This window comes from Ammospiza caudacuta, chromosome 6, assembly GCF_027887145.1.
Source record: "Ammospiza caudacuta isolate bAmmCau1 chromosome 6, bAmmCau1.pri, whole genome shotgun sequence".
Classification (NCBI taxonomy): domain Eukaryota; kingdom Metazoa; phylum Chordata; class Aves; order Passeriformes; family Passerellidae; genus Ammospiza; species Ammospiza caudacuta.
The window spans coordinates 25,326,644-25,339,776 of NC_080598.1; the positions used below are offsets into that span (position 1 = coordinate 25,326,644).

The window sequence follows — 13,133 nt, forward strand, 5'->3', positions numbered from 1 at the left end:
GCGAGCGCAGTGCGGGGCTGGGGGAGGGGAACCGAGGGACATATTCGAGTGCGAGGCGGAGCCTGAGCATTTTATGAATGGGCTCATATGACGTCAGTGGGGGCGGGAGCGCAGGCTCCGTCTTCCACCAGTCCTGCGGGGTTCCTGGGCAGCGGGACCAATCGAAGTGCGGCGGCCGGGTGACGGCCATGCTCACTGGCCAATGGCGGCAAGAGAGCGGTGCCGACCACGTGGGGCGCAGGCCGCAAGTAGTACGGGGGCGTGTGGCCGCTCGCTGCCTGCCCCCCCCTTCCCGGCGCGGCGGGGCCGGGCGGCCCCAGGGCGGGCGGGCCCGGCCGCGTTGCCGGGTTACCCGGTGGCTGAGAGGCCCCTCCGCCAATCGCGGCGGGGCGGGGGCGGGCGCCGTGACGGTTGCGGGGCGGCGGTGGCCGGGAGGGCTCAGTCCGGCCGCTGCAGCCTCCGCAGCATGGTGGCTCCTGCCGCGCTCCCGGCCGCCGGCCTCTTCTACTGGGTGGGCGCGCTGGGCGCTCTGTACGCGGCGGCGCTCGCCTCGTACCGCCTGTTGGCCGGGCTCCGCGTCTGGGTGCTGGGTAGCGGCGCCGCCGCCGTGGGGCCGGCGCTGGGCGCCTGGGCAGGTGAGTGCGCGTCCCGGCCGCCCCCGCCGCGGCTCTTTCTCTGGTGACTCCTGGGCCGGGGCAGGGACCTCGCTGGGGAGCGGCCTCGGCCTGGCGGGGAGGGGGACGCGGGCGGCGGGGACGGGCCTTCAGAGGGACCGGGACAATCTGGCGGAGCGCCCGTGGGGCGACAGCCGGGTCCGGGGCGGGCTGGTCTGGGCCAGCGTCTGAGGGACCGGCGGGTTCCGCTGCTCTGCCAAGTGTGCCCCTGACTAGCCGGGAGCCGCTCTCAAGCTCCCCAGGAAACGTGCGGGGCCAGAGCACGCCGGTCGGGTCGGTCCTGAGAGAAGCGCCGATTGTTGGGACTTGCGGGCGGGCACGGCGTGTGTGAACTTGGTGTCTCCAGGGCGGCGGGGCGCGCAGCGCGGCTCCGGGGCCGCTCCGCAGTTCGCAGCGCGGCCGGTCGGTGCGCGCCGCCCCCTCCGCGCCGGCCTCGCGCCTCATCGCTGACGTCAGGCCCGCCCCGTCCCCGCCGCCCCCGGAGGAGCGGCCGCTCCCGGCGCAGCGGAGGCCGCGCGGCCCCTGCCCGGCACCGGAGCCCCGCGGGCGAGCGGCGGCAGTCGCGGGTGCCCAGGGAGAAGGGCTGTGCTGGAGGGCGAGGGAAGAGCCCCGCCGAGAGCGGCGGGAGAACGGCGGAGCGGCGCGAAACTTACGCCGACTCTCTCTGCTCCTGCAGCTCGGCCCCTCCTCGGTCCCGGGCCGCGCTCGGGAAGGGGCTGAAGCACGAGTGGCCCTCCCTGTGGAGGGGGTGACAGTAGCGGTGGCCGGGAGGGGGTGGCGGCAGCATTTGGCTGGCATCCCTGAAATACAGGAGCGCTGTGGAAGTACAGCAGAGGCTATTACCGGGGTAATTTCAGTGCTACCCTGCTCTAACTTTTCTCACTACTTCGATTCCTGGTTACGGGAGCCGCGCTGGAAAAAGACAGTTTCTTCCATCCGAGTCTGCCGCTGCCTTTAAGTAATGATGAGATGATAGAAAGGGCTTCTCTGCTGGTGTAACAGATCAGGCCAAGGGAATTTTCAAATCCGTTATTGGAAAAGGCAAGTTTTGTGCTTGATTGGGAATTGATAAGATGGGCCACAAAAATAGTTGTAGCGTGTAAGGGGTGTGAGTTTAAGGTGAGATGACACTTTAAAAGGCTGCAAAAGGTATTTCCTTTCCTCAAGGGGAGTAGGAGGACATCAGGTGCTCAGCTGCTGCAGCTGCTTCCAGGTGCCAGACCTTTAGGCAGAGCAGCCCTGCAGGTTGGTTGCTGGGCTTATCACTGTGCTCCCCCATAACCTCTGCAGCCAGCACAGAACTTGTATGTGAGCACACGCCTGGGTAGTTGAATGTCTGCTTGTGTGAGACAAGTAAAGCAGCACTGTTACTCACAGCATTCATAATGCCAGAGCATGTCATGAGTCCTGTGTTTACAGGCTTGAAGTGCAGCAGCCGTGCCTTGGATAGGTAACAGCTTGACATACAAATAACTAAGGCCCAGGTCTTCCTTTCAGCTGGAGAAACGTTATGCCTGTTAAAGATATGGCTGGTACAGGACACCCAAACCTTCTTTGACTTTCTAATATTGGTTTTGAATATATTACTGCATTATCAGTTGCCTGCTGACTTGTGGTGCATCACAGAAATCTTGGTGGCCCCTTGAGCTTGTTTTGCATTGTTTCAAACATGGAGGTCTGCAGCGCCTGAGCCAAATGCCAGCTTATCAGCTGGAACCACAAACTGTAAACAGCAGATCTTTCCACAGTCACATCCTCAAACATCCAGAGAAGTGCAGTTCTGTCACTGTCTCGAGCAAGTGCAGGCAGCAGTGGGCCACTGTATGTGGCCAATGGCTGCTCACAGAAGTTGTTCTTTCTCTGCCAGGATTGTGATGTTCAAGGCAGGGAGGAAGAGGAGCACTGGCAGCACAGCTAAATTCTGTGTGTATTGCTCTGCTCTGAAGTGGCGGCATAGCTGCAGTGTCAAGGAGAATGGAGAAATGAGGTGATGAAGCCTGCTGTCACTGTAGGAAGACATGTGGCCATCATGAGTTAGCCGTTGTGTGTCCTCTGTGCAGCTGATGCAGGTGAGGTGCTGCTTTATTGGGACAGCTGCTGTAGTCTCCAGCTGAAATGAAGAGAGGTTGTCTTAGTCTGAATGGGCACTGGGGTGGTTTGCCTTGAAGTGTGTTGTGGCTGGGCAGGCTCTCTGTTTTCTGTCATGGAAAGGAAGATGGAGGCACAGCTGCAGATATGTTGGGTCACCTTGATTAGCAAATTACTAAGTAATACTGTAGGAAGAAGTGCATTTCCTTTTTTTCTGATATTTTACAAAACAGTGGTTTTGATGCTACTTGTCTGCTGTAGTTATTGTGTCAATGTATTCTTTCTAGTGCACAACTAGAGAACAACTTTATAAAAACCCTAAAACACAAGTCCTTTTGGAAGGACTTCTTACTGCCCTTTAACTCTTCTGTACATTTGAAATTGGGTTGCAAATGTTTTCCTTGTTTTCTTAGAGGTTTCTTCAGATGCATATATGCAATTGCTTCTGTCTATGCTTGGTCTAACTTACTGGTATTTAAAAAGAGGGGATGTGAGGAGGAGGAACCACTATGTGAACTGGTAATGTACTCTGGAAAAACTAGGTTTGTACTACTTGAAATAGGACCTCTTTTGACAAAAAGTTAGTTTTTCTACACTCACAATTATGTGTGAAGGTCTGTATGCAGCTGTTCTGGTTTTCTCTCTGTATAACAAGCCTCTGGCTTGGTTTTTGGCTACTATACTGTTAAGTACAGTATGGAAGTTGGGTGGATGCCTCAAACGTGAGGTTTCTGGGTGCATCTTGAGAGACTATACAGTGAAAACTCATGGGTTGAATGTTCTACCTTTAATGTGCTTCACAAGTTGGTAAAAGAGGAAAAAAATAACAGTTCCTTTGATTTAAAAACAATGTAGCTAAATAAATGACAGACTCAACAGGACCAGAGTGCTAAGGAGTCGTTCTGAATTCACCAAGAATACAGCAAAGATGTGGTTGTTCCCCTGCCTCCCTCTAGGCAGACAGATCTGTTGGTAGTGCTGATTGTTGTGATCCATAGTTGTATTTCCTTAGGTTGGATGAGAGTCCTGTTCTTCTCCCATTGATGGTAGTGGCAGGCAGCCACCTTGCTTCTCTGCCATTGGAGATTGGGTGTATGTTGGAGTACAGAGTGTCTGGAGCAGGGAACTGCCTGCTGCTGTTACAGCTCCCATTTGGAGAGTTGCCATGTCTCCTATTTTAGGAAGCCGCCTCTTTTGCAGGAAAAAAGGAAATCATTCTTCTCCTTCCCTTCAGTAACTTGGTGAAATGAATTCAAAATCCTATGGTGATTTAGGCTGGGAGGGACCTCAGGAGGCTTGCAGTCCAACCTCCTGCTTGGAGCAGGTCAGCTGTGTAATCAGAGCAGTTCAGTGTATGCAGATAATCAACTCTGTTCAAAACCCACGGGCAGTGCAAATTGGATTGATCTGGTGCTCTAAAGCGTCTAACGTCTTGGTTTTGTGGGTACTTAAACTTTTTGTTTCTTTTTCTCCTGTCTCAACATTGCAAATATTTTGATGATAAATGTGGGGATTTTCCCCCCAATTTTCTGTAGCTGAAGCAATGTGTTAACTGGAAACAAAATTATTTTGATTATGTGATTTGCCATATGACACTTGAAGAAAAGTCTTGCTTTCTTTCAAGTCTCACAGTGTCTTAGAAAAGCATCCACTTCTCCTCTATCTTCAATGCCTTTGATAGAGTCATGGTTGAATAATTGTACATTTAGTGGTTACAAGATATCTGCTAGTGATGATGCTTTCTCATGTGGTGAATACAGCTGTACAGTTGTATTTGGGCCAACAAAGGTTTGTGAAGATGAGCTTGCCTTAATTAGGCTTCTTGGAGTTTATTCACTAACGTGCAAAATTAACTAAATGTGGGCAGTTTGCTCTAGGTTTCTTAAAAAAGAATTTGTGAGAGGTCGTTAATCAGGATGGTGCTCTCAACTGCCTCTAACTTTGTGTAATTTGATTTTGATTTTATTCAGTCTTTAACCATTCTTTCCGTGTGTAAATATTTAACCAAAACTTTGAGCAGTAGAAAGCTGGGTGACCCTCTCTGCCTTCTTGCTGGCTTCTTTTGCTTAATAAGGGCCATACATATCCAGCATCTAAAAATAGCAACTTGTGCATCAGGGCCACTGAGGGAAGCATGAAAAATGTATGTAACTGGGTACATGAGCAGTGGAGTAGATACTCCTTTGTGTCTGTACAGGCAGGTCTTTCAAAAACTGAGAGTACAGGGGCAATTCCCCAACTCTTGTTGGCTAGTAGGTTGAGATAATAACAAGCTCTATACATCAGACCTTATCAATAATATTATTAAACTAATAAGATGTGATGCTTATGTTCAGAGGAAGAAGTCTAAGAAGTGGACTAGCTGGATTTTGTGCTTTTAAATGGTTTGAGTTAGATTCCATCTGTAAGGTTATGCTTTCTGCAGTCCCTAGAAATGGTGTCTTATGAAATAGACCCTGATCCTTATAAAGTTCTTGAGGTATCCTTAATAAGTCAGATGGTGAAATATTTTAGGTACAATTTAAGAACTCAATACAGAGGACATTGACTGCTGATCGGGTGCTAACGACACAGTCAGTGTCGTTTTTCAAACTCCTTAGCATCAAGTGAAATAATTGTTGCCTTAAAGCTTCTTAGTTTTTTGCAAGCAAGTTTCAGTCCCGTGTGCACAGACAAGTGCAGTCTTGCTTTGCATGTGTTTCACAATGTGCAGTGATAAACAGTTGAGAGACGGTGTCCCAAGTCACTGCTGCAGATTTCAGCAGCCCCCTGGAGCAATGTGTGATGAGGTGGAGCAGAAGGGAGTTTCAGCCTCTCTGGGCGTTGCTCTCCCTACAGGATGGGAGGGGAGAGGCTCTGCCTAGCTCCCGTTTTCCCTGCGCAGGAAGGCTTGGCTGGTGTGTGCAGAGCTTTGGGGGGGGCTTCTGCTTATCTTTAGTTCTTCAGCTGAATCACTCATTCAGGGTTTTGTCATCTTCAGCCTTTCAGGTCCATGGTGAAGGTTTTCTGGCCTTGTTCTCAATTCTGGATGCTGCCCTTGTATGAAATAAAGCAGGGCACTTGTTAACCTGAAAAGTGATGTTAAGAATGTGTGAAAATATGCCAGCTTGTAAACTAACTTGTGATTGTGACAGCTTAAGTGAAATGTGCAGACTGAACTCAGGGCATGTTTTGTTTTTTGTATGGTTATTTGCAAACTGCTTCTGAAGAGTTACTGCACTGAAGAGTGGCTCAGAGAACAGTCTGATGCAAGTGTCAAGTGTCCTAATCCTGTCTGTACTTCTCAGGAGTACTGTGCTCCAATGTGTATGGCTTTTTCTTTTCCTACTTGCCATGTAATATTTCCAAGTATCCATCCTAAATTTTCTCTTCCAAAATTTTAGCTGCCTTCAGTCATCAGTCCTACTCATAGCTTGTAATTTAAAACTCTTCTGTCAGCATATCCCTTCAGCCTGTGCTGTGTGGGGCTGAACAAACTTCCAGAGCAGTCCAGGAGAAGTGGGATCTCTGACCCTGCTTCTCTAGACTTGGCAGCTCATGCTGTGTGGTGTTTGAGGGGGCTGTAAATCCTTCAGAGGCCTTGCAACTCTTGGTGAGTCAGGGAGGCTCTCTAATATTTTTTACATAGGCTACTGCTATTAACATACTCTAAGATCAGTCCTGCTTCCTAGACAGCATAAAGTAATGAACCATACTCTGCTGTTTTCTACAATTTTTCTCTTTCTGGTGCTTGCTTATTTCTTTCAGGTGTCTTCATTTGCACATGATGTTGCTGACAGTTTAAAATCTCCACTTAGTAGGATTGCTCAACACTTAGTGCATTATGTGCTCCTTTTTACACTCTCTGGTCAGAAAAGTAGAGGGAGAGCAACTGCTCAGAGCCCAGATGTGCAGAGTCCCAGTTCTGCTGTGTCCTAGCTGATCTGATGGACTTCAGCCCTCCCTTCTGGCTCATGCCAGCACACTAAATGTGGCATGAGTGGGCATCAGCAGCCTCAGCATCATCAACCAGCCTCATAATCTACAGCTCTGCAGTTTGATTCAGAATATGAATGGGCTTTGCCCTGTTTATCTGCAGGAGCAGAGGGATATCTATGGAGGAGGGTTAAATGCTTTAGTATGGTTTTCCCACCTGCAAAAAATCCCCAAAAAAACAGCTAATGGTGAGTGGAGGACAGATGTTTGCATTAAGGTGAAAAGAATACCCATCTCTGATAAACAGCCTGAGAGGGAAATGCTTGACAATTTATTAGCCTGGAGATGAATAGCTGTCTTACTTTAAGCTAGCTCATTCTCCCAGTTTTCTGTGTGTTTTAAAGTAGGAATACTTGTAATGGAAACTAGTTACTTAAAACCAGAGAATTTACACAAGGATGTAATCTAGAGTAATATCATGTGATTCTTTAGGCCTGTATATGAACAAAAATGTGGGATAAACTCTGTAACTAGTAGGTAAAACACCCATCTGTTGGGCTTGCACGGTTTCATCACTTACCTAAGTTGCTACTTCTTGCTTCAGATGACTTCTGGTGCTCACTTACTGATTAGTTTTGGGAAATGTGGGTGCTTAGAGAAAAGCCAAAGAGCCAAAGATTTTTCAGATTGAGTACATTGGTATCTGAAAATGCTAGAATTAGGGCAATTCAGGTTCCTTTCCCTGTATTACATTTAATTGCACAGAATAATTTTACCTTAAATCTGCTATTTTTTGACTCCTGATTTAACCTTAAAATAATATATTGTTTTTCAAATCTGTGAAAGTTCCTTGATTCCTGGAAATAATGTCTAGAGCAGTGCACCATCACCCACTTGGTGAGTCATTAGTAGTGCTGAAATCCTGTTCCACAATTTAGGCATCTCCAGCTAACATGGGAAGAGAGCTATATATAGAATTTCCTGCTGAGCTGCTAATTCACTCTATTGCCCTCAGCAGCAGATGGTGACACCTAAAAGCCTGAGGTTTTGTTGTAGGTTTTGAAAGAAACCTCTTGTTTAGTAGTTCTTAAAACTGGAGTTAAGATGTCCAGAAGCTGGGCCTCAGGGAAAATGGTGCCTGTTCCATTGTTTCTTCTACTCCTTTTGCCATTTTTGTTACCCTTCCTGCTTCTTTCTCTCCTGAGGGTTCTCTCGTGTTACTCTCATGATTCAGTTGCCTGTCAATTGTGGAAGACAGCTGCAGGCATGGTGTGTGTATATGCAGAATTTACTGTCTGGTTGACTGTACAGATTTGGTTTTGGTTGGATGTTTGGTTTTTTCTGTTTTTTACACCTCCCTTCTATTTTGTCCTCTTAAGCAATTGTGAGCCACGTGTTCCAGAGGGGTGTATTCCATCAGTCATGCAGAGGGACAGCTGTGTTTCCACTTCTTGAAGAGCTCTGTACTTATTAGACAAAGAAGAGCAGACTTGAGGAGCTCAGTTCTAGGGCTGTTAATCACAGCAATTTTTCCACAGGATTTTCATGTATGTTAGAAGGCTACCACAGAAGCACAGAGGGAGAAAAGCTGTAGTGAGAGAAGGGGAATGGGAGGTGGTAAGCTCAATGGGACAAAGGTTTTTGTTGCTGATGGGAGGAAACTGTTGTGCAGGCACCAAAGAGTCTGGTCTCCTTACAAGGTATCTGGTCCCTGCCTTTACATGGAGAGGTTTGCAGATGTGTGTGAGGATACATATAGATATAGAAATATTTCTCTGCCTTGTGCTTTCCATTTCTGTAGCTGCTGCTACCCAACCAATACTTGCTTATGCTTGCATGCTGCTTCCCCACACTCTGCTTCATCAATGGCTCCTTATTCCAGCAAGTCCTGCTTTCACATTCCTCTGTGACTGGCTGATCTGTTTCTCCAAAACTTTTCCATTGTTCTGAAGCTCTGGAAGACTGGTTTCCCCTAGGCTTTGTGCCTCTTTGCTCCCTTCCCCAGGATTCTTATCCTGCCAGCAAAGGTGCTTAATCTATAAACTTGTTATTCTCTATTATTTTGCATAAATATTTTTTTCTTGAAAGAGGTGCATATGCCCAGTATTCCTGCTGTCTCAGTCCCATCTGCCAAAGGGCTCTCCATCCCCAGAGTGTGGATTCAGTGTGGCTCATGAGTCAGCTCTCTAACAGGAGGGAGAAGCATCAAGGATAGGGCAGTAAAGAATCACTGTGCTGCTGGAAGAAGCTGCTACCCTGCCTGTAGTTGAACAAGGGATTAGAGTTAGGATGTCTTGCAGTTCATTCCTACCCTCAATTGTCCTGCACGTCCAACCCAGTGTTCGTATGGCATGGCAGAAAGGGATGTGTACTCCTGTCAACTCACAGAGGTGTGCTTAAAGGCAACTTACCTGTCCTGATACAAACTCTTTACCTCAGTCTTTTCGTTCAGGTAGACCCAGATCTATGGCAAACCTTCTGGGGCTCCTCAACTTGGTGTTTGTTCCTAGATTTTGATCTAGAACCCTCCATTTGGTGCTGTAGTTCTTCTCCTTGGGTGTTCACTCTAACCTCCAGAGCCTTGCTCATGTTCCTTTGCACTGGAATCGGTTTGCTGACACTCTCACATGTTGTCAGCTTATAAATGAGATGCCTTTGTTCACAAGAGTGAGTGTGTTTTACATCATGGCTTTCTGATGTAAAAGTTTGGTGTGGAGAGAGAAAGTGGATGGAGAGCTCTTGCCTTGCTTCTTTCTTCCTTATACTGGCACAGAGGTTAGTCTGTGTTGTGATCTGCTTAAGGAGTGTGCCCTGCAGAAAATTAGTCCCTTGGGGCTATTTATGCTCCATAGTCTGCTTGGTCATGTGAATTCCAGTGCTGGTGGAACAAAGGGAAACTTGGTAGTGTTATGGAACTGTATGTTGAAGATACAGCTGAGTCCAGTGGTCAGCTTGAGTTGCTCTGAGACCAGGCTGCTGCCAGAAGAATTGTGGCTGCTCTGGTTGCTGGCTGGGAGCTCTTGGTGCTTCCCTCACGTTCCCTCAGTCCATGTGTGGTGGTGCTGCTGGTGAGGTCCTTGTGTGGCCTCTAACTCTGCAAGCAGGACCAGCTGCAGTCAGCTGGGTCAGCTTCCTGAGCTGCCTGGAAAGCAGTTGGCAATCAGATACTGAGGAAGCAGGTAGGCATGGATTGCTGGGTGATGCCCTGCAGCTGAGCTGGCTGAAACTGAGCCTAAAACTGCAGGAGCCTGTTGTTAGTTCTGTTGCTTGGTCCCATCTTGATGGGCTGTTCCAAAGTCTTGTTTTGCTCAGTTCTTTGTGGGTCAAGATGGGTGGCATGTACCTCTTGTGTGTTTGAGAGGATTGTTTGAGTTGCAGAGTATGATTTTGGAAGTCCCTGCTAACAGGTTTTAACTAGCTCCTTTCCTTTTCAAAGACTAGGATAATGGTGGTGTATTGGTTTGATAGCTAGGGTTATTAATTTTCAGAAAGAAACCTCTTTTTCATCCCTTCTTCAATAGTTCATAGCATTGTTCTTCCTGTGACTTTGTCCTTGGGGACAGACAGGTTGTGCTTGGCTGTGTTTCAAACTCTTCCTCTGGTAACCAAATTCTTGATGCTTTAGTGTTTGAAAGTGGTGGGGTCGGAATCTGTTAATCTGAAAGTCTTTGTAAGCCAAGAAATTTTAGTAAAATGAAAGAGGTGGATTTTCAGTCTGCCAGCTAGGCAGAATTTTGGTAGCATCTCATCTCAGCTGGATTTGTCACTTGGTTGCTGTTGCTGGTTGTGGTTAAATCAAAGTGTAGAATTTCTGATGTAAAACATTGCCTTGGCAACATTTGAAAATAATGCATTTGTTCAGAAAAATGTGTGATGTTCCAGCATAGACTAGCTTGTTTCAGTCATTGTTAGTAAGTTTTGGATTGAAGCTGTGTTTCTTGTGCGCTAACCTAGAATTAGTCTCCTCAAACTGACTTTCAGCACAAATTCTTTACCTAGTGAGGAAGCAGATTTGAGTAACAATATATCTTTTTTTTTTAATAAATGCATATTGTTTTAAAGTAGCCTTTACTGTAGAAGTTGGTTTATATTTTCAAGCTTTACTTTGGGGGAATTAGTACTATGGGATGCATGTAAATAAGGGATGCTGGTTAAAACTTTGAATGCCCAATATGGTACTATATGCAGATATTCTTACTAGCTGTAGATTTTCTGCAGTCTGAAGTTTGCTGTTATTCCTAAATCTTGGAGCAGTGATCCTGTTCTTAAAAAGTTGGGGTTTTTTTTTTCCCTCTCCTTATCTTCCTTCAGGTATCCTTAGATGGAAGCTACTATCTCTAGCCACACTGGCTGCTTTCAGCAGGAATGGTGTGCCTAAATTCACTGCTGTGACAGTTTGCATGTGCAGTGGGCTGCTGGGCCTCTAATCAGGCTATGCTGTGCCCCAGCTGGCCTGTGTTTGTCCTGTGCATGTGTCCTGGTGCCTGTGTGTACTAAGAAAGGTTTATGGACCTCAGGGAGAGCCGCAGGAATGCTGGAACAGGTACCATTGCCAGGGGGGAGCGTTGTTCAATTTTGAGGGATCTTTTTAAAGAGAGAGTAGAAGGACCTGTGGATAATAAAGCTGTTTTATCATTCTGGTTCTGATCAGTGGACTGAAGGTGTCAAGATCAGTCTATGCAGATGTGGTGAGAAGAGCCTCCATTGCTCTTTCTGGTGTCTGACTTCTAAAGGAGGGTTTGCTCTTGGACTGGAGAGAGAAGTTCAATTGCTGGCCCCCAGTCCCGCTTAAAAAGGAGTTGGGGAAGCACTAAGGTTGTGAAAACTTTTTCTGCTGTGGAACCTATAAAGTTCTCTAAATCAAAGAGTCCTTGAGAAGTTGGGATAGGAGGGCTGCAAGAATGGGATGTCAAAAATGAAGGAAAGCAGCAAGTAGAGGAGAGATGGGGCAGGAGGTTATCTAAAGTCAGGGATACAGGCTGGTATCTAAAGTACAGGGAGCTAAAGGGGTACAACCTATTGAGCATGCTGCTTTCCAGAGCATTCTGGCGATTGGTGGAGGCTGTTCTCCCTTTATAGCATTGCATCTGTGGATAGGGGATGTTGCTGAAAATTCCTCTGAGCTACCTTTTTTTCCAAGCCATTGCTGCTAGCTTCCTTGCTTGGGACAAGCTGAAGAGTCCTGGCACCACTTGCTTGAGTGGACTCTGTAAATGAAAAGGGCATTGGGGAGATTGCAATGAAGACCTTGGAAAGAGGTTGTGGAGGACCTTGATAGGGGAGTGCTGAAGTCTCCACTTTGTCAGGGACAAGGTGCATGTTTAAGACAAGGTGAATAGCGCTGTGCTTGTGCCAGTGTTCCCTGATGGAGCCGGGGCTCAGCAGGACCTGAAATCCTTGCGTGGTGTGGGCTGGCCCGGAGCTCCTTCCCTCTGCCGGGCGTGTGTGTCCTGGTGCTCTGTGTTTGGGACAGGAGCACGCAGGGCTGCGGGCTAAGGGCGAGTTCTCTGCTGCGGGTGGATCCTGTGTGCGGGCCGGCTGCGGACACCCGTGGGCAGGCGGCAGCGGGGGATGCGGGGAATGCTCTCGGCAGGGCCTCAGCCCAGCTTGGCCCGGGCTGGGCGCGCTGGTGGCTCCGCGCTGCTCCTGTCGGAGGCCAGGCGCTCGGGCAGTGCCGGCTGCTGGCCGGGAGCGCGGATCCAGCGCTCCGGGATCGTGCATGCTTAGTATGGGGCTGATCGCATCGTGCGCCGTGCCGCGGGCGTGCTCGGATCGCTGTCCGGGAATAGGACGTGCTCCTGGCACGCCGGGCCTCGCGCGTGGGCGCGGAGCAGCAGCTGCAGGGCGCCGGCGCCCCCGGGCCGTCCGTCCGTCCGCCCGTGTGTTCGCCCCCGCCCGCCCGCCGCGGCGCGGCAGCGCCCCCTGCCGGCCCGCACGGCGCGCCGAAGTGCGGGCGCTCGGGGCCGCCCTCCCGGCGGGACCGGCCCCGCTGCCTCCGGTGGGCGGCGGGGGAAGCCCGCCCCGCTCCCGGGGGATCCGCTGCCCGCGGGGGAAGGCCGGCCCCGACAAGGGTTAATAATGCCGCCTCACCTCAGCCGCCCCGGCAGCGGCGGGAGGGGGCGGAGGAGGAGGGGGAGCGGTGCCGTCACTGCGGCGGCTCCCGCGCCGTTACCTAACCGGTGACATAACGCGCTCCCTCCGCTCCGCTTAAGAAGCGCCTGGGGCCATCACAGAGGCCGGCTCGCAGACCCTACGGGGCCGCGGTGGGGCCAGCCAGTGTGAGCCGTGCCGGGAGCGCATGGCTTTCCCCGCCCGCATTGCCGCTCCTCCCGGGGCGCCCTGGCTTCCCGCCCCGAGGGGCGGCGGGCGGCCCCGTCCGAGAGCCGGGCGGCGGCGGGGGAGCGCTCCCCGTGTTCTCCTCCCGAAGTTTCCCGGGCGGGCAGGGGATCGGCGGAG

General features: G+C 49.8%; 1 protein-coding gene across 1 annotated transcript in view; it reads left to right on the top strand.

Moving 5' to 3' along the window:
* Nucleotides 1–202: 202 nt before the first annotated feature.
* Nucleotides 203–13,133, top strand: part of HSD17B12 (hydroxysteroid 17-beta dehydrogenase 12) — an 81,904-nt gene continuing 68,973 nt past the window's right edge. Inside the window, 3 exon segments of the mRNA XM_058806366.1 lie at nt 203–295; nt 297–459; nt 462–635. Coding sequence (XP_058662349.1) covers nt 203–295; nt 297–459; nt 462–635 — 430 coding nt within the window.